Source organism: Peromyscus maniculatus, chromosome 17 (assembly GCF_049852395.1).
Source record: "Peromyscus maniculatus bairdii isolate BWxNUB_F1_BW_parent chromosome 17, HU_Pman_BW_mat_3.1, whole genome shotgun sequence".
Taxonomy (NCBI): Eukaryota; Metazoa; Chordata; class Mammalia; order Rodentia; family Cricetidae; genus Peromyscus; species Peromyscus maniculatus.
Window position 1 is genome coordinate 49,482,435 of NC_134868.1, and position 23,105 is coordinate 49,505,539.

General features: G+C 42.6%; 1 protein-coding gene across 6 annotated transcripts; it reads left to right on the forward strand.

Annotated features, from left to right (window-relative positions):
* The first annotated feature begins 5,085 nt into the window (after positions 1 to 5,085).
* Golga7 (golgin A7) lies at positions 5,086 to 21,306 on the forward strand. Of its 6 annotated transcripts, none has more exons than XM_042262523.2 (6): positions 5,086 to 5,783; positions 6,050 to 6,182; positions 10,452 to 10,604; positions 16,241 to 16,342; positions 17,727 to 17,789; positions 19,999 to 21,306. In XM_042262523.2, exons 2-5 carry the CDS (start codon positions 6,072 to 6,074, stop codon positions 17,772 to 17,774), a joined length of 414 nt encoding a protein of 137 aa, XP_042118457.1. In that variant the 5' UTR covers positions 5,086 to 5,783; positions 6,050 to 6,071; the 3' UTR covers positions 17,775 to 17,789; positions 19,999 to 21,306. The 6 variants fall into 6 exon arrangements, with proteins under 6 accessions (XP_042118457.1, XP_015857036.1, XP_006983031.1 ...); XM_016001550.3 differs by having other exon boundaries at positions 5,717 to 5,834; positions 17,722 to 17,789; XM_006982969.4 differs by having other exon boundaries at positions 5,717 to 5,834.
* The last annotated feature ends 1,799 nt before the right edge of the window (positions 21,307 to 23,105 follow it).

The following is a 23,105-nucleotide window of genomic DNA, read 5'->3' on the forward strand; positions in this document are numbered from 1 at the left end:
ATGCCATCTATGACAGAGGGCTAAACCAATGGAGCCACCCGATCTTGGACTTGACCTTCCAGAATCGTGACTAAAATAAATATCTCTTTACTGCATAAGCCTGTGTAACATATTTCAGTACACTGATAGAACACTGACTACTATCCAAACACACACCAAACCATGGGACAGTCACAACAGTCACATCACTGCAGAAAGAGTATGACAGGTAAGTAAATACATGTCACAACGCTCAAAATCATTATGCACGGAAAAATGAAAATCAAAAACATAATCTTTTGCAAAGATGTAGAGCAACTGGAAATCTCAGACATGACTGGTAGGAATGTAAAGTTGGAAAACAGCTGAGTAGTTTCACAAAAAGTTAAACCTATATCCACCACAACCTAGCCATCTACTCATGAACATTCACCAAAGAGAAATATGTATGTTTGTAGGTCATGAAACTAGAAGGGGGATCTTTAAAGGGAAGGGAGAGATCTTAAGGGAGGTGGGAAATAAGCCAAAGCAATACATGCAATGGGAGGCCGAGAAGGGGCTAACTGCAGAAACAGAGGAAACCGGTTAGAGAGGAGAGGAGCACACAGGAGGAGAGTGGGGGAGGGGAACAACAAGACCAAAGCATGATGACAAGCATGCGTGAAATGCCATGATAGAACAAATCTATTAATACGCATGCTCACCAAACGTTAATAAACATTCCTCCAGTCTTCAGAGGGGAGGAACTGGAGAGACAGTTCAGAGCTAATAAGTGCACACTGCTTGTCTTAGTTAAGATTACTATTGCTGTGTTGAAACACCATGACCAAAGAGCAAGTTGGGGAGGAAAGGGTTTATTTGGCTTACCCTTCCATGTTGTCATCAATCACTGAAGGAAGCCAGGACAGGAACTCAAACAGGGCAGGAAGCTGGAGACAGGAGCTGATGCAGAGGCCATGGAGGGGTGCTGCTTACTGGCTTGCTCCTCATGGCTTGCTCAGCCTGATTCCTTATAGAAGCCACGCCCACTGGCCCAGGATAGCACCACTCACAATGGGCTGGGCCCTCCCCCATCGATCATAAGTAAGAAAATGCCCTACAGCAGGGTCTTACGGAGGCAGTCTCTCAGTTGAGATTCCCTCCTTTCAGAGAACTCTACCTTGTGTCAAGTTGACATAAAACTAGTCCAGATACTTATCTTGCAGAGTATCCAATTTCAGTTCCCAGTACCCACATCAGGTGACTAACTGCCACCTGTAAGTCCAGATGCAGAAGGATTACACACCTCTAGTCATAATCATACATACTGATACACTTAATTTAAAATAATAAAACTAAATCCTAAAACAAACACATCCAACAGACCATGATATGTGCCTGTAATCTTAACACTTGGAAGGCAGAGATGGAGGATGGAGGCTAGCCTGGGCTACATGAGACCCTGCCTCAATAAAGTAAAATAAAACATACATTCATACTGTAGCTTTTAGGCGTTTGATAGGTGTGCTATAACCCATATAACCACAGAGGTTAGGTGTCAAGTAAGGGACTAGAGGAGAGGGCAGATCCTTCAAGGAAGAGAAAATAGAATATAGTGTAATAAGTCTTCCTCTGCCCCACCAGCCAGCTCCCAAATAACAACACAGAGTTGTATTATTAATTATAAAAGCTTGGCCTTAGCTCAGGCTTGTTTTGAACTAGCTCTTATAACACAAATTAACTCATGTCTATTCATCTACATTCTGTCACATACTGCCCATTCTGCTTCTTCCGTGTCTCCTGGCATCTCTCGTGTGCCTGGATTCATCTCCTCTTCCTTTCTTTCTCCAGAAACCCCGCCTATACCTCTCGCCTAGCTATTGGTCATTTAGCTTTTTAGTACACCAATCACAGTAAATACATCATCACACAGTGTACAAATATCCTACAACATATATAGTTATGGAGAGACATGGGAGATATTGGAGTGGGAGGATTAAATGAAGAGCAGGATGGGTAAAAGGGGCAAGAGAGGGAATATGGAGAGAAACAACTAACACTTGAGGGCCATTTGAGGGGTCATATAGATACCTACTACTATAGAAGCTTCCTAAAATATATACATATATAAGAGATTTAAACAGTCACCAAATAATGGGGGAGACAAGGCCCCAACTAGACATCTTTTCCCACCAAGTAAAATATCCACTGCCGGGAATGGGTTACATATAGTTGAGTTGTTAGCCAACGAGACCCCATGGAAACCTCCAAACATCTCAGGTTATTTCCAAGGCTATTTGTTGTTCTCTACAAATTGATGATAAGTTCCTATTGCTGAAGACAACATTTACATACGTCATTGAACACAGAGAAGTCGAACTGGTGCCTTTACCCCATTGACTAGTGTTCCTAGTACTGAAATGTACCCTGTACACTACCAGAGGAGAAAGGTAACCACCAACCTAGCTGCAAACCCTGAAATCTACAATGGTGTCCTGCTCCCATGATATATCGTGGTATAATAGTGGCATAAATGTTTTAGGGGTAACAAACCACTCTCTGAACTTAAGGCCCACACCACAATGCCTGTGGCTAAGAACCTGCGACTAGCTAGACAGGAGAAAACCAAGTATTATTGTTCTGCTAAAGAAATGTAGCAATATGACTCCTAATGACCTTCTGCCATACCCATAGATCAGTGCCTTGCTCAGCCATCATCGGAGAACTAACACAGAGAACCACACTGGCCAATGCGCAGGCAGTGAGATGCTTCGGAACACTCAGTCCTAAATGGGATGTCTTCATCAAACCCTTCCGCTCAGAGATCAGGGAGTATGAGGAAGAGGGAATGTAAAGACTGTGAGATGGGATGGATGACACCAAGTGTCTTCCAGATACAAAAGGACTGAGGCACACATGAACTCACAGAGTGTGGCAGCATGAACAGGGCCTGCACAGGTTCAAAACAGATGGGGGTCCCAGCACTGAGAGGGGGAAGCGGACATGAGCTCTCAGCCCTAACCAAGAAACTCTCTGCAACTGACATTCTCTAGCAAAGAAAAAAGCAATTTTCTCCAATGGAGTCCCATTGGGTATATTAACTACACTGAAGGGCAGGCCCCATGCCCGGTATATAGATGGCCAACATTAAAACCAACTCAATGGCATTTTTATAGACTTTTTGTATCATAGTTTTGTTTGGGTTTTTGTTTTGTTTGTTTTTGTCTTACTGGTCATTGCTTGTATGTTGTGGTTTCTGATTTTTTGTGTTTTTGTGGGTTTTGTTTGTGTGTATGTTTCTTGTTAATTCTGATTTGTTTGGGTTTTCTGTTTTCTTTCTCATAAGAGAAAGGACTGGGTGTCAGATGGGTGAGTAGGTGGGAAGGATCTGAGAGGATTCAGGGGAAGGGAAACCATGGTCAGAATATATTGTGTGAAATTTTTCAATAAAAAAGTATGAAGAAAGGGGTCATGTGTTCCATTAGCAAGATAGAAGTAGCAGCATATTGAAATCACTTCTCTCCTCATGCTAAATGCCAATGGCTTCATTCATTTTCTTATTGCCCTGTTTGTATTCCTGTTTTCCCTATATGAAGCCTGTGGGCCAGGGCAGAAGCCAGGGTAAGGGCAGCAGAAAGATTATAATGCCTTCTCAAGTCTGATAGTTTCCAATTACAGCATCAGTTGATTTAACTGAAGTGTTTTGCAAACCAAATCCAGATACAATGAAAAAAGTCTATTCTAATTCTGCCAAGGATTTTTTGTATTTGTTGTTGTTGCTGGGTGATTGATAAGTGCATTAAAACACATTAGGTACTAAAAGTGTAAGGTTTAATGTGAAGCTCCACAGCTTCTGTTCTGAATGCCTATTTTTTTTAAAGATCTATTTGCTTAATATGTATACGAGTGCTCTGTCTGCATGTATGCCTGCAGACCAGAAGAGGGCACCAGATCTCATTTCAGATGGTTGTGAGCCACCATGTGGTTATGGGAATTGAGCTCAGGGCCTTTGGAAGAACAGCTAGCGCTCTTAACCACTGAGCCGAATCTCCAGCCCCTTGAGTGCTTATTCTAATTGTATAAAGTTCATTGAGTTGTACAGATTTGGGGTCTGGTTAACTTTGGTATGTGATTTTTAATTTACTTGCAAGCTGATTAATAATGTTTATAAAACTAAAAAAAAAGAAATGCCTTTACTAGATTCACTGATAGAAATAAAAAACTAGCCGGGCGGTGGTGGCGCACGCCTTTAATCCCAGCACTCGGGAGGCAGAGCCAGGCGGATCTCTGTGAGTTCGAGGCCAGCCTGGGCTACCAAGTGAGTTCCAGGAAAGGCACAAAGCTACACAGAGAAACCCTGTCTCGAAAAACCAAAAAAAAAAAAAAAAAAAGAAAAGAAATAAAAAACTAAATGTCAATCTCTTAAAAAAAAATAAAAGCATACAAAGACTTGTAGATTAATGCCTATAGCAGCTTTATTTGCATTACTCCAAAACTGGACATTTCCATAAGTCTATCAATAAATGAATGAACAAACTGGGAAAGCCAAACAAAGGAAGTTATGTATAACACAACAGAGGAATCTCAAAATAATCTATACAGTAAGAACCAGACCAAAAACTATGATTCAATTTAAATAAAAGGAAGTGCAAACTGATTTCTAGTAACAGAAAGGTGTCTGGGCAGAGGGGTCTGGTGAGTGGCAGAAAAGGAGGATTATCAAGAATAAGGAACTTGAAGTGGCGTTCCCATCTTGATTGTACTGACGGTTTAAGGGTGCAAACGTGATAATAAATTGTGTCCACTTTAAATAGTAGTTCACTGTACACCCTTTATAAGGGCAAAGCTATTCATTTTTGAGACAGGATCTCACTATGTTGCCCTGGCTGGCCTGGAACTATCTATTTAAACTAGGGTGGCCTTGAACTCAGAGATCCACCAGCCTCTGCCCCGCCCCTGGTGCTAGGATTAAAAGCGTGTGCCACCATGCTATCTTTAAAACAGTTAAGAAAAATCAACTTGATAGTAATCCTAAAAGTTGTATTAGGAGGAGGAGGTAGGGGAGGAGGGGAGGAGGGGAAGGGGGAGGGGGAGGAGGAGGAGGAGGAGGAGGAGGAGGAGGAGGAGGAGGAGGAGGAGGAGGAGGAGGAGAGAGGGAAGAGGAGGAGGAGGAGGAAAGAAAACACTACAAGCGGATGGGGGTTTTCTGGCTGTCTTGCAAAGATATGGTCAGTAAAGTGGGGACCAATGAGAGAACTGCAGGTCTAGTCTGGCCGCCTAAGCAGGCGTGGCTGGTGTGAGCAGGTCTCTGGGATGAGTCGGAGGGATGAGCGAGAATGCAGACCAGACACTCCTCCCTCGCGCTCAGGAGTGGACCGAGGAGCAAATGCATCCCCACTGGTCTGCATGAAGTTGTAAACAGAGGTGAACAGTTTGGGTCCGCGGGATTTGGAGAGCGACGGCTGTTTCTGCTGAGGTTTGGGTTTGGAGGCCGTGATGTAGCACAAATGAAAGCTGGCGCGCACAGTCAAGAAGGAAAACACTCCTGTGACCAGAAACTACCTCACCACAACTAACAGGGAATCCCGCGGCTCAAACTCGGGCATCTTTGCTCCCGAACTCCCGGATCCGCGGATCAGCAACTCCACCTTCTTCCGCCCGGAAGGGCTTCAGCCGCCTACAGAAGGTGGAACCCCTCTCCCAGCCACCGCGCACCTCGCGGCAGTGCGCAGCTGCAAGCGGGGTCGCTTTACGGCCGGAGGGGCGGGGCGTAAGCGTGTGGCGCAGAAGGAGCTTAGGAGCGGCCGGGCTTTTTGCGACCGGGCGTAAGTGACGACGGAGGTGGTGCGACAGCTGCTGGAGGGCCGAGGAGGCGGGTTTGTGTTCCCAGGGCCGAACCAGGATGAGGCGGGGGCGCGGGTCCCGGGCGCGGGTAGCTGGAGGCCCTCGGCTACAGCCATGAGTGGAGGGGAACGGCGAGGGGGAGGCCTTGGGCCCCTGTGGGCGGCGGGTGGCTCCCGAGGGCAGGCGGGCCGGAGAGCCGGCTCCAGGCCGGGAATCTGACCCGCGTCTTCCCCGAACTCACTCGCAGAGCGGCGGGTCGTGTCCTCGCCATGAGGCCGCAGCAGGCGCCGGTGTCCGGGAAGGTGTTCATCCAGCGAGACTACAGCAGTGGCACGCGCTGCCAGTTCCAGACCAAGTTCCCCGCGGAGCTGGAGAACAGGGTACGCAGCCTGAGCCTCCCTTGCACCTGCCTGCCCTGGGGAGGGCGCGTCCCTGGGGCGGGAGGGAGGGAGTGTGGGTCCACCCTCCCAGCCGCTGTCCCATGGTTCTGGAGAGCCGTAGACCTCCAGATTGACAGCAAAAGATGTACGAAGAAGGTAAGGTCTAGGACTTGGAGAAGGACTGCTAAGGCCACTGCTCAGAGTACAGAGATCTTATAGAACTTTAAGATGCACGCTGCCTTCAGTCAGTCTACCCAGGAGTGTCCTTAACAGGATACACACACACACACACACACACACACACACACACACACACACACGGTGATTGACACCTGGATGAGGCGCTAATTCCTAGGACTCCAGGACACACACACACACACACACACACACACACACACACACACACGGTGATTGACACCTGGATGAGGCGCTAATTCCTAGGACTCCAGGCCACCTCATACAGCCTGTGGTAACCTATGTCCTACTGTCTTTCCATGCAAAAGAAAACGTCATCATTCTCATGACCGATGTTTGTGGTCACTGTGCTGATCATCCTGTTCAGCCGAGAGGGTTTATTAGTGATGTGCCAGGTAGGCCAGACAGGCCTTCTTGGAACCTGAAAAACGTACCTGGGCCTGGGCAGGAACGACAAAGGAACTTGTAAGGAACTCTTCACTCCCAATCGTAATCACTGGGACACTGGGAGCTTCCCGTTTGCCTTGCTTATCAAAACTGTCATCAGGGTATATATAGGGCCTTTGGGTAGCCTTGTAAACAAAGATGGGTTTGTTTACCATGTCTTCAGATTTAACAACACCAAACTGTATCCTACTGTAAAAGTTAGTGCAGTGAGCATGAGTTAATGCCTGTGTGATCCTGTGTCTACCCAGTGTGATTCTCTTGTTCTTCAGCCGTATTACTCACATTCTGTTTCCTGTTCAGAAGTCAGTTTCTGAATACTGAGCTAGGAGGATGAGGAACTTAGAGGTAATTAAGCATGGTGTGGGTGTGGGGCTAAGGAATGCTGGTGGTGGACTAGGTGGGTGGAGATGAGTGTGTCCTAGAGAAATGTGTCCTAGCCGTTTAAAATCAGCACGTCGGTTTGTAGGCTGGGTGTGTAGCTCCGGGCTAGAGCCTGTTCGTAGCAAGTTGAGGGCCCAGGGTTCTGTCTCCAGCACTGAATAGTCAGGCCTGTGATCCCAGCTACTAGGGAGGCTAAGGCAGGAAGATTGCAAGTTCAAGACCAGCCTGGGCAGCCTGAAAGTACCCTGCTCCAAAGTAGCTTGAAAAGAGCGGGGTCCGTGATGACATAGTTCAGTGGTAGACCATTTATCTAGCATGTGTGAGACTCTAGTTCAATCCCCGGGACTGTCTGATTGTTAGTGTTGGGAAATCATTGATTCATTATCTTTTCCTTGAGTTTAATTTATGACCGTAGGCAAGTTAGTGGCCCAGTTGCCTTTTTTTTTTTTTTTTTCAAACTATGATTTAAAGATCAAGCAAGGTTTAAAAAGATACTGTATAAATAGGGTATGGCCATGAATACCAGGGTGCCAGAGGCAGGATTCTGAGTTACAGATCGATATGGACTGCATAGGAAGACTGTCTCAAAGAGAGTAAGGAGGGAAAGGATAGTGTGATCTTGATTTACTTGTTTGTGAAATGTCATTTAGATGCCTTTGTTGACTGGTTTAACAGTCAGACTTCTCTCTTTACTGAGCCAGACACATATATGCCAAGTTAGGCACTAGTCTTTATGTATGGTAGAACTTTTCTTTGATAATCTTAAATTTAAATAACAAGATGTAGTCACATTATCCCACATATTATTACAGGAAATTAATGTTGCTAAATTCTGGCATCCAAAAAATGGTACTTCTTTAACTTGATAAACCTCAGAACTGCTTGTGGTACTGAGAAATATATGGAGTGTGCCTTTGCCTTTTTTTTTTTTTTTTTGGTTTTTCCGAGACAGGGTTTCTCTGTGTAGCTTTGCGCCTTTCCTGGGACTCACTTGGTAGTCCAGGCTGGCCTCGAACTCACAGAGATCCGCCTGGCTCTGCCTCCCGAGTGCTGGGATTAAAGGCGTGCGGCACCACCGCCCGGCGCCTTTGACTTTTTTAGTGTGTGAGTTAAACACTAGTTTATACCTTAAACCACTTGGGAAAGCTTTTATGTGTACATATTGATTATAAGTTTAAGATTTCCTTACTTTGTGTGATGGGAAAGGTTTACTTCTCTACTAACCTAGAAATACTACTTATTGCTCTGCCAGTACCCTGATTTCATTCTGTGAGACTGTCACACTGTGCAGCTTCGAAGAGAAAAAAACCAATATACAAATGTCTCACATTACATTACAGTAAACAATGAGTGCATGATGTTTGAGTGTACACATGAATTGTGTCAGTTAAAAAGTGTGCTTCCCCCACCTGGTAGAATGTGATGCTTTGATGACTGCATACAATAATTACAACTGCTTCTGACCTAAGAGACTTAAGAGCTCAAGGACTGGATCATAAAATACTATCAACTTTCAGAATGATTTATCTGGACTGGATATGTGGCTTGATGATAGGGTGTTTGCCTAGCATTTTTGAGACCCTGGGTCAGAATGATAGTGTCCATTGAAATGCTCTACTAGTAAATAGGCATTTAAAATTCTAGGTTAAATTATAGAAATTTGAAGTCTACAGAACATTGTTAGAAGAAAATAAAAACAAATTATTAGGGCTGGAGAGAACTCAGTTTTTAGAGTAGTTGACTAATGTGCAGGAGCCCTGGGTTCTGTCCCCTGCTCCACATAAAATTGGGTGTGATGGTGTTCGCCTTTAATCCTAGCCAGATGGAGAAGATACAGGGATCAGGACGTGAAAGTCATCTTGTCTTTAGCTATATAATGACTTTGAATCTAGAGGTACAAACAGGATGGATGTAGCAGGACTGTCCTCTGCCACTTAAGGACAGGAACGTGATCTGAGAAGTGGGTTGTGAGGCAGTTGCCTCCTCTGAGCATCATGTGTTGTATATATGCCATGGAACTAGTGATACAATCCTCTGGGACATATACAGCCTGCTCTTAACTAAAGTATCACTGGGAGACAAATGACAACTGTATTAGTGTGAACGTAGGGCAACGATGTCACTAAATAGAGGTTAGAAATGGTTCAATCTTAATGTGAAGCGTTGTGTCAGTTTGAGAATTCTGCCCTTCTCATAGTATAAGGAACTAGAAACAAAATAATTGCTTCAAAAGAAGAGCCTGAGAAAACAACATAGAGCTTACCATTTAGTCACTCTACTTAAAATACTCTTGCCCTTTTGCCTAGTAAATTCAGTATTTAGATGCTTGTTTTAAGCATACTCTCAATTGGAAGTGATGGTGCACACCGTAAACCCAGCATTTGGAAGGGCAAGGGAGGGAAATCACAAGTATGAGGCCATCCTGGGCTACAGAGTGAGACTCTGTTTTGAAAAAAATAAATAAATACTCTTCCAAGATAAAAGGAACCTCTTATGTACCCCTACAATTAAGGGTGTCTGTATATAAAGACTGGCCATAGCATTATAGGAACTCAAAATACAAACATATATGACTAGAAAGAGTATCTTTAGAATTTCAGTACAGAGAAATAGCATTTTGAACTTTCAAGATTTTCAGTATCCCATAAGATGGATAGTTAAACTCCAAGCAGTCATATTAGTAACATGGGTCCAGATTTAATCACAAAAAAGTTATTTGCCTTATCTTTGGGGGTTTGTTTTTTAATTAGGGGCTTGTTTACAGTTTCAGAGGGTGAGTGGACTCCATGACCATCATGGTAGGGGGCATAGCAGCAGGCAGGCATGGCGTTGGAGCGGTAGCTGAGAGCTTACATCTGATCTGCAAATTGGAGTCAGAGAAAGAGCTAACTGGAATGGCAAGAGTCTTTTGAAACCTCAAAGCCCACCCCCCAGTAACACACCTCTTTCGACAAGGCCACACCTTCTAATTCTTAGCAAACAATTCCACAACTGGGGATCAAGCATTCAAACATGAACGTATGGGGGCCATTCTCATTCAGATCACCACAGCCAAGAATGACCTTGCACTACTGATCCTCCTGCCTGGCATCCCATATGCTGGAACCACAGTGTATGCTACCATGCCTGATCTATTTCTTGTCTTTTAAATTCAGAATATTGTCAAAACAATAAGGTGAAATTGTGGTAGCAAACAACGAGTTGACCATCTTTATTTCTAAAACTTAAATTCTTTCCTTCCTACAGATTGATAGACAGCAGTTTGAAGAAACAGTTCGAACTCTAAATAACCTTTACGCAGAAGCAGAGAAACTTGGAGGCCAGTCATATCTTGAAGGCTGCTTGGCTTGTTTAACAGCGTATACCATCTTCTTATGCATGGAAACTCATTATGAGAAGGTATGGCTACATTTGTGTTCAGAAACTCTAAAAATCATGAAAGAAGAAAAGTTTTTATATAGTAACAGCTGCTTTAAACTTTAGAAGCATGTATAATAATAATTCAGATTTTGTTATTGCTCCTATGTCCAGAGCACATGGGAATGAGTCCCAAGTGTTTCAGAACAGATTGAAATGTGTATTGTATATCTGCTTGGAGTAACAGGTCAGTGGCCAGACTCCACATGTAAAGTGAATGTAGAAAATCTGCATGTCTTCATTATCTCCAGTTTTTTAGTTTAGTTCCCTGCCACTCCTAAGTCAGTGGCCTGCCTTCTTTCCCTGGTTATGGCTCAATCAGCAAGATCCTCCTGAAGGTATCAGGTGCCTTCCTAGCTCTGTCTCCCACACGCTTCCTTCACTTGTTTCAACAGCCAGACTTGGTTAGTTTTCGGTCAAACAGTAGGTCTGTGGTGCTCTTCACCCAGTGCCTGTTCTTTCCATTTCCAGCTACGACCAGTCCTGTTTCCTGTTCCTTCCAACTTTACTTCACTCTTATAATCAGATTATTTCTCTCTTATGTCCTGATAACATTCAATGATTCTGTCCATTTTCTGGCACTTGTGACGCAACACTGTAGCACATAGGGATATGTGTCCTCATCATCTTTCCTCTTCAACTACAGCTATGCCTTAACCATTTCATTACTCATTTTAATGCCTAAACTATGTTTTGACTATATTGAGCACTCTTTGAATATGCGTTAAATAAATGATTATGTTACCACAGTAAACTCCAAACATACCTGTAAATTCTTAGAGTGCTCACAGAATGAAATCCTGTAAGGTTGTCCACAATGCAGACCACCTAAAAGAAATGTCCCTGTGATGATCATACATTCCATGTAAGGGAGAGCAGAAAGAGTAGCAGGTGGAATGTTGGATCTGCTGGAGACTAGATGGCTCAGTAGCAGAACACTTGGCCTAGCGTGGGTAAAGCCCCTGGTTTGCTCTCTAGTGTCACTGAAAGACAGTGGGTCAGGGGAGCATGTGACAGTAATCTCAGCAATTGGGATCAGGAAGTCAAGCCCAACCTCTGTTCCTCGTGAGTTAAAAGCCAGCTTAGGCTTCGTGAGATTGTTTCTCAAAAAGGTAAAGTAAACCGTGGGGAGCCGCAGCCGAAAGTGTTGCTTCATTCTTCGTAGCGTCCTCACATGTGCCCTCCTCACCCGGGTCGTCATTCTGTCTTAGGACAAGCGTGTGCTTAGCTAACTGAAGGAGCTACAAATGCATTCCTGTGTCGTTTCCAAAATCAGATTCTCCATCTGTGTTTAGTCTTCGGGCCTCTTTTTTACTTTTTAATGGTCTGTTTGATGAGTAAAGGGTCAGGGGAATTTTTTTACTTATTTTATTTTTTTTGGGGGGGGTGCGGGTTTTGAGCCAGGGTTTCTCTATGTAGCTTTGCGCCTTTCCTGGATCTCGCTCTGTAGACCAGGCTGGCCTTGAACTCACAGAAATCCACCTGGCTCTGCTTCCCGAGTGCTGGGATTAAAGGCGTGTGCCACCACTGCCCTCCTAGTCAGGGGATTTTTCTCATTCAAGAAGTATATATTCAAAAGCTTGCAGGAGCTGGAGAGATGGCTCAGCGGTTAAGAGCACTGGCTGCTCTTCCAGAGGTCCAGAGTTCAATTCCCAGCAGCCACATGGTGGCTCACAACCATCTGTAATGAGATCTGGCGCCCTCTTCTGGCATGTAGGCATACATGCAGACAGAGTACTCATACCAAAAAAAAAAAAAGAATATTAAAAAACTTGCAATGCCAAGGGAGAAGCCAGAGACAAAACTGTATAAGGCAAACAAACATGGTTGCTGACCTTGTGGGGTTTCTAAGCTAATGCTAGCAAGAGAAAACAGCAGGAGAGAAGTAAAACCTACACAAGTGTAATTGTTATAAGTGCTGTGAAGAAAGCAAACTGGCCTCAGATAGAAAATATCAAGGGGGACCTGCTTAAGGTTGTATGTGATCGGAAAAGGCCTCCAAGGTGCTGACACCGGATAGAAAACCTCATGCCACTCAGACAGAAGTGTGCATGCAGAATCACTGTGATTTGATGGGTTCTAGAAACCAAAAGAAGATGCTGTGGCTCAAGATGAGGAAGAGAAAGGGTGGCTAAGGATGAACTTGATGAGAAAAACAGGAGTTGTATCCTGGTGCATAGTGCTTAGGAAGAAGTATAGATTTTATCTCTAGTGTAGCAGGAGCAACTCAGACTTTATACAGAAGATAGATAGGGCAACACTGACTCTAAGTGGTCTTCAGGCCTGTGGGAGAAGAGCCAAGAGTGGGAATGAACAAACAAGTTAGGAGTTCACAGAACTCTAAGCTGAGAATGCTTGGATTAGGAGGAGCAGGGCAGTTTGGGGGGAAGGAAGTGACTGGTTCCGAAGGACGAGTTGATAAGAGAACCAGGATCCACAGGAGCTGACTTCAGGGGAGGAGGGAGGAACATGGAATTTCCTTCAGTAAAAACGTGGTCGTCCAGCGGGTGCTCTTGGAGAAGTGAGTTTCTGCCGTCGATGGGAAAAGTACAACCTTTGGAGTGACAGTTGTAGGAGGAAATTAATAATTGGGTGCCAGACAAGTCATTCTAGCTGCAGGGTCTTGACACATTCATTTTCTTGGAGTTCTCTCAACTATAAAGTAGATCTTGGAAATAATCTGTTGCCTCACATATAGTAAATGTTAATAAACATTTTCTTGAAGTAGATTTTCAGGAAAATATTTTCCTGCATTTATGTATCGTATGTGCACACACACACGTATGCCAGGGCACCTGTGGAGATGAGAGAGCAACCTCGGGTACAGGCTGGTCTCCCTCTGTCTGATTGAGACAGGTTCTCATGTGTTGTTCACTGCTGCACGTTCCAGGCTAGCTGGCCCTCAAACTTCCGTCTCCTGCTAAGGTGTGCTTGTATTGCTGATGCTTGTGCCTCTGTTTCCAGCTTGTGCATGAGTTCTGGGGATCTGAACGCAGGTCTCCCCGTCCACTGTGTCCTTTACTTCTCCAGTGTTTTAAACACTAAAGTTTCTTAGTCTACAAACAGTAAACCAAATATAATGCTTACACTTGATTGTATGAGTTGACTTTTCTGAAATTGTCAACAATCCTTTAAAACTTGCTTGAACAATTATGCATTTTGTTGTTTATAATATGCTGTTTACTGATTGCCCCGTGAAGATAAAGACGTTAGTGTTACTTCTCCACTGTTGCTATCTATTAGGATCAGAGAACAATTGAGCTTGTAGAAGGTTCTCCTCACTGTCGGCTTTGTTTACCCACCAGAAAGCATCCCTTCTGCCTGTGGGCTGTCATTAGAAGGACACTTGAGTATTTTCTGAAAATACTGAGATTCTGATCTCAACTCAGCCTGGCTCGCTATCTTTCTAGCAGCCTATTTGAAGTGTCACATTCTTAGGAAGAACAGTTGTCTATTCTGGAGGTTTGGTCATGTTCATGTTTCATTTTGTAAACATTACACTAGTTGAGGTTGTATTGAGTGTTTGGAAATAAAGTAATTTTGTTACATATTTTGGTTTGTTTTAACATTGATTTATAATATAAGAACCGGTGGATGGCTCAGTGGATGGAGGAGCTTGTGTGTAGGCTCGATGACCTGAATTTGAGCCCTGGATTCTACAGGGTGACGGGGGAAATGAATCCCAATAGTTGTGCTCTTAGCCTTCACACATATGCCCTGGTCAGACACACACGTATGTACACATACACATAGAAAATCAATTTAAGCATGAATAAACTGTCATATTAAGGTCTCTTGGGACAGAAATATCAGGTATAGTTTGGGACAGCTACCCATATTAACAGCTTACTGTTACTAGGAATGAAGAGTCCAAAAGCAACTTGCATTGCCTTCTCCAAAATAGTGTAAGAAAGTTGGGAATTTATTTTTAGAGAGAGAAAGAGAGGGAGAGAGAGAATGAATCATTTTGTTTCTGAACTGATAGCCAGATGCCCAGGAATGGTACTAAAGATTAAACAGAAACTTTGCCCAACAAATTATGTTTAAATGAAATAAAGGAATGAATGCTACTTCCTTGCTAGTCATCTGAGCCCAAGGAGGAAAGCTGCTCTCAAGGGATTCGTTCTTAAAAACCATCCATGCACACACTTCTGTGTTCCCTCTATTAATGGACTGGGGCTAAGGGAGACTTGGTTTCCAGTTTCCCATTCTGGTGGTTGAGGTAAGGAAATTGGAAAGATGATTGAAAGTCCTGAGTTGAACTCATTTGCGGGCTGCTTCCTTCCAGTCATGAATTTAGAGTGATTGACAGACTATGAAGGTAATGCTTGTGGGGTTTGCCCAGAATGACCAAGCACAGCTCACATCCTTCAGAGATCACTGAAAATGAGCCAGTGATACACACATTGCTGCAGGTAGTTAGGTTTAAAAAGGGATTTTTAGAAGTAGTGTTTTAAATTTACTAAATAAAGAACCATGTAGATTGCTCTTTGAATATCTATCCACACTGTTTTTAAAAAGGGAATAAACCTGAGATTACCCCCAAAGATGGAATCTAAATAGCATGCATATATATGTGTATTTGTATATTTTCCTTCAATAAGAAAACTAGTTGAACCACAGTAGAGCTTTATATTTTAAGTGAGTTTATACTGGACTGTCTCCATGGAAACATCTACCTCCTTTGTTCCTTCTCCTGGTCCGTCTGGCACTTAGTCAGTGCTTGGCACCCAGCGCTGCTTTGTTTTCATGCATTGCTTTCCTGTGTTGTGACCAAGTTTGCAGCCTCCTTGGCTCGTAGTGTGACTCTAAGGAAGTGAGTGGAGCCTAAAGACCAAGGCACAGTCCTTAGAATGCGAAAGCCAGAGAAGGGAGCTGATGACTTTGAGCCTGAAGTAAAGCATGTAGCTCCTTGACTTTAGGTAAAGCCATTGGATGCATTTTCTTACTCTCAGAATTGACTGTTTCTCAAAGTTCTTTTGTGTCCTATCTGGGTTTTGTCTACATTTGTTTTGACTTTTACAAGCTTAATACTAAATTTATAATTTGAAGTTCCTGTCTAGGAAACAAGAGCAAGCTACAGAGTATCAGTGTATGCAAACATAGGAATGATTCAAGACACCTGTGCTCAGAAGCCCCGCAAGCACTCAGTCTGTGTGCTTTACAAAGGAAATAAACCTCCTGGGACCGGGACAGCTCCCTTTTGTTAGTGGCAGAGTCATTACTTTAAATGGCTGAAAACACACAAAAGGGAGAAAATACAGTTCTTAAGCAGCAAGAATGATCCTTCTTACTAGAAGAGGTCACGTTAACTGATGGCACTTTGTGAGTAGTAGAAGGAAGACTGTGTGTATAAACAACTGCCCTGTGTCCAGGACGGGGAGCAGATTAGAGGTCGGTTCTCACTGTATTTGTGTACATTTGCCCTGCACTGGAGTCCAGCACACTGTACACACTATGTCTTGAGAGCAGCTGATAAGAGCCAGATAACAGACTGTTCTGCCTTATAAAAGTCAATGTGACTTGCATTGAAAACCAGCTCACTGTCTGAATATTTTGAGATCTAGCTAACACTTCAAATGAAATCTATAAAAAGCTATGGTGTTTCCTTTTGGCAGGTCCTGAAGAAAGTCTCCAAATACATTCAAGAACAGAATGAGAAGATATATGCTCCCCAAGGCCTCCTCCTAACAGACCCCATTGAGAGAGGACTCCGAGTTGTATCTTTTTAGTCCAGATCAGAAGGTCTAAATATCTATAAAAAGAAAATTGTGATGGTACTGTTTGCCCTTGGCCAGAAAGAATTTAATTCCTACTCCTTCTTATATGTGCATTCAGAATTTTCATATGAATTCTATACCATAAGCATCCCTTCGCCAACATGTTCTCTTAAAGCACATCTCTGAACTTTGCATTGTACAGCTCTCTGGATTATTTAGTATTCTGGTTACTATCTTTCTTGATTCTGAGGGCATCTTATGGTAATAATGAAGCTTGTAAGAGTAATATATCTCAGCTGCAGAAACTGAGCCTGAAGCCCCTTTGAAATGTGTGGTGAGATTTGTCATCCAAATGAATTGTAGTCCACAGGTTCATCTGACTAGTTGAAGTCTGTTACAGATGCCAGATGTATATTTCTATCACCTTTGACATACTATCCATATTTTTAGAGGCAATAGGCCTTGAGAAATCACTAAGTAGATTTGGTAAATAAAATTGAAAAACCTCATTTACTTGATAAATGAAGTAATGGCTAAATAGTTTTTAACCTAGTCACATCATCCTACACCGTGCAGGTGATAACTGCAGAGTTTTATTTTACTAAGCAGCAATGGTTTATTTAGGGGTCATATGAACTCTCTCCCAAGAAAACGCTTTCATATAATTTCAGGGCGTTTTGAGCCCCTGAATTCCTATGAATTCTAAGTTGTGAATCTCCTGGTTACAAAAAAAAGATCCTTTCCAGGGGCTGGAGAAATGGCTCAGTGGTTAGGAGCACAGCTGCTCTTGCAGAGAACTTGGGTTTGATTTCCAGCACCCACGTGGCAGCTTCCATCTGTAACTCCAGTTTAGGGAATCAGACACCTTCTGACCTTCATGATGGGCACTGCACATGCTTTGTGTGTGTACATACATGCAGACAGAACATATGTATAGATAAATGGAAAGAAAAAACTTTGCAGATTTTTAAAACTAGCGTTTTAAGCCGGGCGGTGGTGGCGCACACCTTTAATCCCAGCACTCGGGAGGCAGAGCCAGGCGGATCTCTGTGAGTTCAAGGCCAGCCTGGGCTACCAAGTGAGTTCCAGGAAAGGCGCAAAGCTACACAGAGAAACCCTGTCTCGAAAAACCAAAAAAAAAAACCAAACAAACAAACAACAAAAAAAAAAACTAGTGTTTTAAAAGTAACTATACTCAAATCATAGCAGATAATTAACTTTTTGCAAGGCAGAAAAAGCATGTTTAAACTGAAGTAGGAAGACATTTTAATAATTCAAAGATAAGCAAGACAATGCATAAACCAAACTGCACGTCATCTCGCTGTGGTCTGCCCCCTTCATGTGTTACAGTCTAGTGTGTTTTCTTAACGGCCATGCTGTTTAGATTGAAATCACCATCTATGAAGACAGAGGTGTGAGCAGTGGAAGATAAACCATAGACTTAAAGGTGAATCTGAAATCACATGGCTTATATGCAGTTTAAAAATGTTTAATTATGCATGACTTTTTCCCCTGCTTGGCAAATAACAGACTAAATCATGTAGGGTATTCTACTCATTGTATATGTTTCAGCTAATCACAGGTTCACTTTGTATTTTAAATGTGTATGTAACCCAAAGTTTATTTGGTTATAGACTTTCATTTTTATGTTCCCCCTTTGTTATCTTAGACTGGTTGTTATTGTGACATTGGGAGAGGAGTTTGTTTGGCTTGTTTATACTGAGCTGTCCTGGCCTCCTCAGAGTTGGGTGTCATACATAGAAATCAGCTCAGAGATTCTCCTGCCTGTATGCCTTGACTTTAAGGAAACCCAGGGACATTTCCGGAGGGAATATGGCTTCAGAACTTTTTGGAAGAAACTTTACCTGGAGGGTACAACATACATTTCATTCTTTAGTATTCCTGAATATCCGGGTGATGCCCGTCAATAAATAGGAACAAATTAATTACAGTAGTAAAAACCTGTAGTTGGATATTCTTGAGCCTGTCCTTGTATTTGTCCAGCTCTCTAAAGGACAGAATGGTACTTCACTGCCCATCCATTTCAGTTACAGTTCTGCTGGGCTTCGCAGGTGTCTGCTCCTGATTAGCAGGCAGCATGACACAGAACATAGAAAGCACACACATCTTCTAGGGCAACAAAACTAGCAGATGCCATTTGTGGGCTCCTGCTCTGCTGGGTATTGTGTTAACTGCATTTCTGAATCTCGCAAGTCTCCACTTCAAATGAGCAAACTGAGAGAAATCGACTAGTGATCACGGTCACACAGCTAACAAGTGTTGGATGAGCTCAAGGCTGATGAACCACAAAGTCACATTCTAGACCATGCTTCATCTCAGTGTTTGCAGCACAGGAACATATAGAAAGGACAGATCATGGGTGTCTTGATGTTAACCCCCCTTTCTTTTTTTTTTTTCAGTAGCTTTTTAAAAATCCATTTTGTCTCCTGTTCATTTCCTGAATCCTATAAATCACTCAGCATTCCAAAACTGCAGTCTTTTAGCTGTAATCAGTATGTCACCTAAAGTCTTGAAAGCCAGAAGTCTAAATAATGACTGCCATATGTTTTCTTTCTTTTAAAAGGCTTAGTTTTGAACATATAGCATTACTTGTCCATACATTTTCTCATGTACAGTTTCCAGTCTGATATTTTTCAGATGAACCACCAGGAACTCTCTGTGTGGTTTTTGTAATGTGCCGTTGGAATAAGTGTTATCAATTACAGCTGCATTGACTTTGCACAGCCCATTTGTCATGACTCATTTTGTAGCCATTACTACTTGAAAGATGTTTTTCTGAGGTGGTGTAAAGTTGTGAGCAATTATACCCCAGAGCCTGATGTATCGATATTAAGGCAACAGTGACATTTTGAAGTGGAAAGATTTGCATTAGGAACTTATAGATAGTTGCATGGATGCAAATGTTTTTGTTCAATACAGTGTGGTTTTCAGAGCTTTGTGCTCCTCAGTTCCAGGATCCAGTGTGGGGTAGGATGTTAGAGAAGGACATTGAACTGAAAGAATGGCTTACTTAGTTCATCTATTTCTCTTGAAGTCTACAAGGGTGTCTATAGTTTGAAGTATCATTAAATGGGAATTAATAGTGGAACATGAAATCACAAACATAGGATGCCTTTACTTTTTAAAAATCTTTAAGCAAAAGGTATTTTGCCCTTCAGTTTTCTAATATTGTATTACCTATAGTAGATACATATGTTTCTCTCTAAGATTGTCTATATTTAAGGATGAAATAGGGGTTGGAGAGATGGTTCAGTGGTTAAGAGAGCTGGCTGTTCTTTCAGAGGACTCGAGTCCAATCACCAGTGCACCCCCTGGCCATGACTGGAACTCCAGTTCAAAGAATCTGACGCCCTCTCCTAGCCTCCCTGGCACTGCACACGTGTAGTATACAGATACATGTAGGCAAAACACCGGTACACATAAAATAAAGGTTTAAAAAAAGATGAAATAAATTAGTGAGTGAGAAAGTAGTTGACATTTGTTAGCACTTCCATGACAGCACATTCTAAGTGATTGATGACCACAACTCTGCTAAACAGTTGGGTATTAGCACAGCTCATGTCATTTGTAAGAGGTGCTTTGCAAGGTTATGTTTAGCATTCCTTTCTAAAGTATTTACTTTTCACCTCTTATAGATCCCGCCTCCAGCTGGGACCTTCGTCTACCCACTGGCCGATGGCCCTACCTCCTCTCCAGAGCGTAATTCTCTTGTATCTGCTGCCAGAGCCACGGTGCCACACCTGGAGTGACCTCTCGTCACTCAGCATCTACTTCGTGTCTCCCAGTTATGTAGGACTCTGTAATCTTTTATTCATTTCCAAGAAAATACAAAGAAACATTTCACTTTTTAAAATTCAAAGCCATTTAAACAATAGGCAGTTGGTCAGCCTAAGACAAAGTCTTTTTCTTACCTGACACCAGTATCATTGGTTCCAGCCAGTTCCCTAGGTGGCTTTATAATTCAACAAGTCATGTCTTAGCACGGTTACTCCCCCAGATTAGTGACAGGTTTTGAGGGTGTGTCACACCTGTGCTTTGGCTAATGCATCACCCAGATCTCCAAAAGCTGCCAGTCTTGACGTGATTCCGATCTTAAGATTGATTTCTGCTGTTTAATTTCAGAAACCGAAGCTCCCTGAGAAAATAATATATGTTATTTGTTTAGTATTGCAGTTATTATTAAAGCAGTATTTAATGCAATTCAGGTTATTTCTTTGAAAGCATTTATGTTAATGTGCATTACCTCGAAATGTTGGGAAGATGTTGTGTGTGTTGCTTGTTCATTACACAAATAAGTAAGCACAATAAGTAGATGCCCGGCCATCAGATACGCCTGTCCCTGCTCTGCCCCCAGTGTGTAATAAGCAAGTGTCCTAATACACAAGTGACATTTAACTCTAGTTTTGTTACAATATAACTTAGGAGAAGAAGTTGATAGGAATTATACTGTATGTTGCTCATCTGTAACCTACTCATGAACTCTGATTCATAGCCTCCTCACATACAGTATTCAGGGCACAGAAATCTTTGGATTGACTCGGTAAGTTTCGGCTTCCACATTAAACTTGCAAGTTCAAGTCAATTTCCCCTGCTCTTCTTTATCTCTATACTCGTAGTATTGGAATTCTTATGTCCTTTCTTTTAGGAGTTTGAGAGCACTGTATTTGGGAGAAAGTTAAGAAATCTAAAGAATGAATGAAGCAGTTAAAAGTTTAACTTTTAGAGGTATTGTAGGTGCTAATACTGGATTTAATCTTTCAGATTTCATTTGTTTTCTGGGCCTTGTAGTTATTCAGTAAACCCCATAGATCTGTGTAATAATTTAATTGTATAAACCTCATTTGTTCCTTTAAAGCCTATACTAGTCTGTCTGCCTTTTAAACTTGTTGCAATAACTTTGCTGAAATACTAACTAACACTTAGTAAAACTTTTCTTAAATAAACTCTGTGTGTTGTAGTTGATATGATTTGATAAAGGTAAATAGTGTGGCATTGTATTTGGAAAACAAGGCTGGAATAACTGATACATAACCAAGTATTGTGTGTGTGTGTGTGTGTGTGTGTGTGTGTGTGTGTGTGTGGTGTGGGGGGGGAGGGTGTGGGTGCACTCATGCCAGGGCATGCATGTGGAGGTCAGAGTCAGTTCTCTTCTTCCACCATGTGGACCCTGGGGATCAAACACAAACCATCACGGTTGGTAGCAGGAGACTTCACCTGCTGAGCCATCTTACCCACCCTCACTTACTATAAATAGATACTTTTCATCTATTTATGATGAAAAAGAGTTGTCAGAATTCCTCCAGTATCTTGGGTCATCTGATGACTTAAAAAGTAAGGCGGATTTGTAGAGAGTACAAATAGGACTGGTGGGATAGCTCAGTGGGTATGCACACGTGCCCTGAGCCTGACCACCTCAGTTCAGTCTCCTCGATGGAAGAAGAGCGCCAACCACAAAGTGGAATCTGACCCTCCATACGTTCTAGGCAGATGCAGGCACACACATTTTTTCAAAGGATACAAAATACAGTCTATTCTGACATTTTACTATGAGCTTATTTTCCTATAGGAAATTTTCACCATCTTTCTATTGAAATGAATAAACAGCAATATGTGTAGTCATATGCTTTCCAATGCACAAAACTTGTAAAGATAGCAAATATCTAACTCACAGTATTTGCCCTTAGCAAGATAGACGTTCTAGACTGCCCAGCTTCTGGGATACTTCAGGGCATGTATAGCTTGCTTCAAGATAAGACGGAGTTCTAGGGGCTGGAGAGATGGCTTAGCAGTTAAGGGCACTGGCTGTTCTTCCAGAGGACCTGAGTTCAATTCCCAGCAACCACATGATGGCTCACAACCATCTGTAATGAGATCTGGCATTCTCTTCTGGCTTGCAGGCATACATGAAAGCAACACTGTATACATAATAAATAAATTTAAAAAAAAAAAAGATGGAGTTGTATGGACCTGACGAGATGACTCAGAGATGCCACCAAGCCGACAACCCAAACTGGATCCCCAGGACTCACGGTGAATAAGAAATTTAAGTTCAACAAGCCTTCACATTTGCTGTGGCAGAACCACTTCCACCCTGCCAAATAAATACATGGGGTGGGCTTGCAGTTACCCAAGCAAGGATTATGGCTAGTCAACATTATATTCTACCTGAAGTACCTTAGATGAACAATTCTGTTAAGTCTGCCTATAGCCACGAAGTCCTATAGGGCCAGGAACATAGCTTAATGGTAGAGCACTTGCCTACCGTATATGAGATCCTAGGTTCAAGCCATCATTGGAAAAAAAAAAAAGACTCATAGGAACTTAATAACTAAACTGGACTCAAGTGGTCCTTGTGCCTCGGCTGGGACTAGCATACAGGCACAAACCACTGTGTCCAGTTTTTTGTTTTGTTTATTGCCATCTAAATAACACAAGTATTGATCCTAGTAATCTACTTATTAATTACCTTTTTACTTAATTCTAGCTGGGGTGTGGCTCTATAGTAGAGCTCTTGGCATGTATGAGGCCCAGGGGGTCATCCCCAGCACAGCAAACTTAAATCTTCAGATACATAAATCACCTTGTTTTTTAAGAATTTCTGAAGTTGGGTGTGGTCGGGTACACCTGTGATCTCAGAGGAAGGATGGTCTTGAGTTTAGCGGCAGACTGCTACAGAGTGAGACCTTGCAGGGGGCTGGGGGGTGTCACAGAGTTGCTTTTGTTTGTTAAGGCATAGAGGGGA

What these genes read in the sequence shown, in the direction of transcription:
- Golga7 (XM_042262523.2), top strand. Translation starts at nt 6,072, where the DNA reads ATGAGGCCGCAGCAGGCGCCGGTGTCCGGGAAGGTGTTCATCCAGCGA. An exon ending in CCGCGGAGCTGGAGAACAGG is followed by an intron (nt 6,183 to 10,451) that starts GTACGCAGCCTG and finishes TCCTTCCTACAG; the next exon opens with ATTGATAGACAGCAGTTTGA. An exon ending in TTGAGAGAGGACTCCGAGTT is followed by an intron (nt 16,343 to 17,726) that starts GTATCTTTTTAG and finishes CATGCTGTTTAG; the next exon opens with ATTGAAATCACCATCTATGA.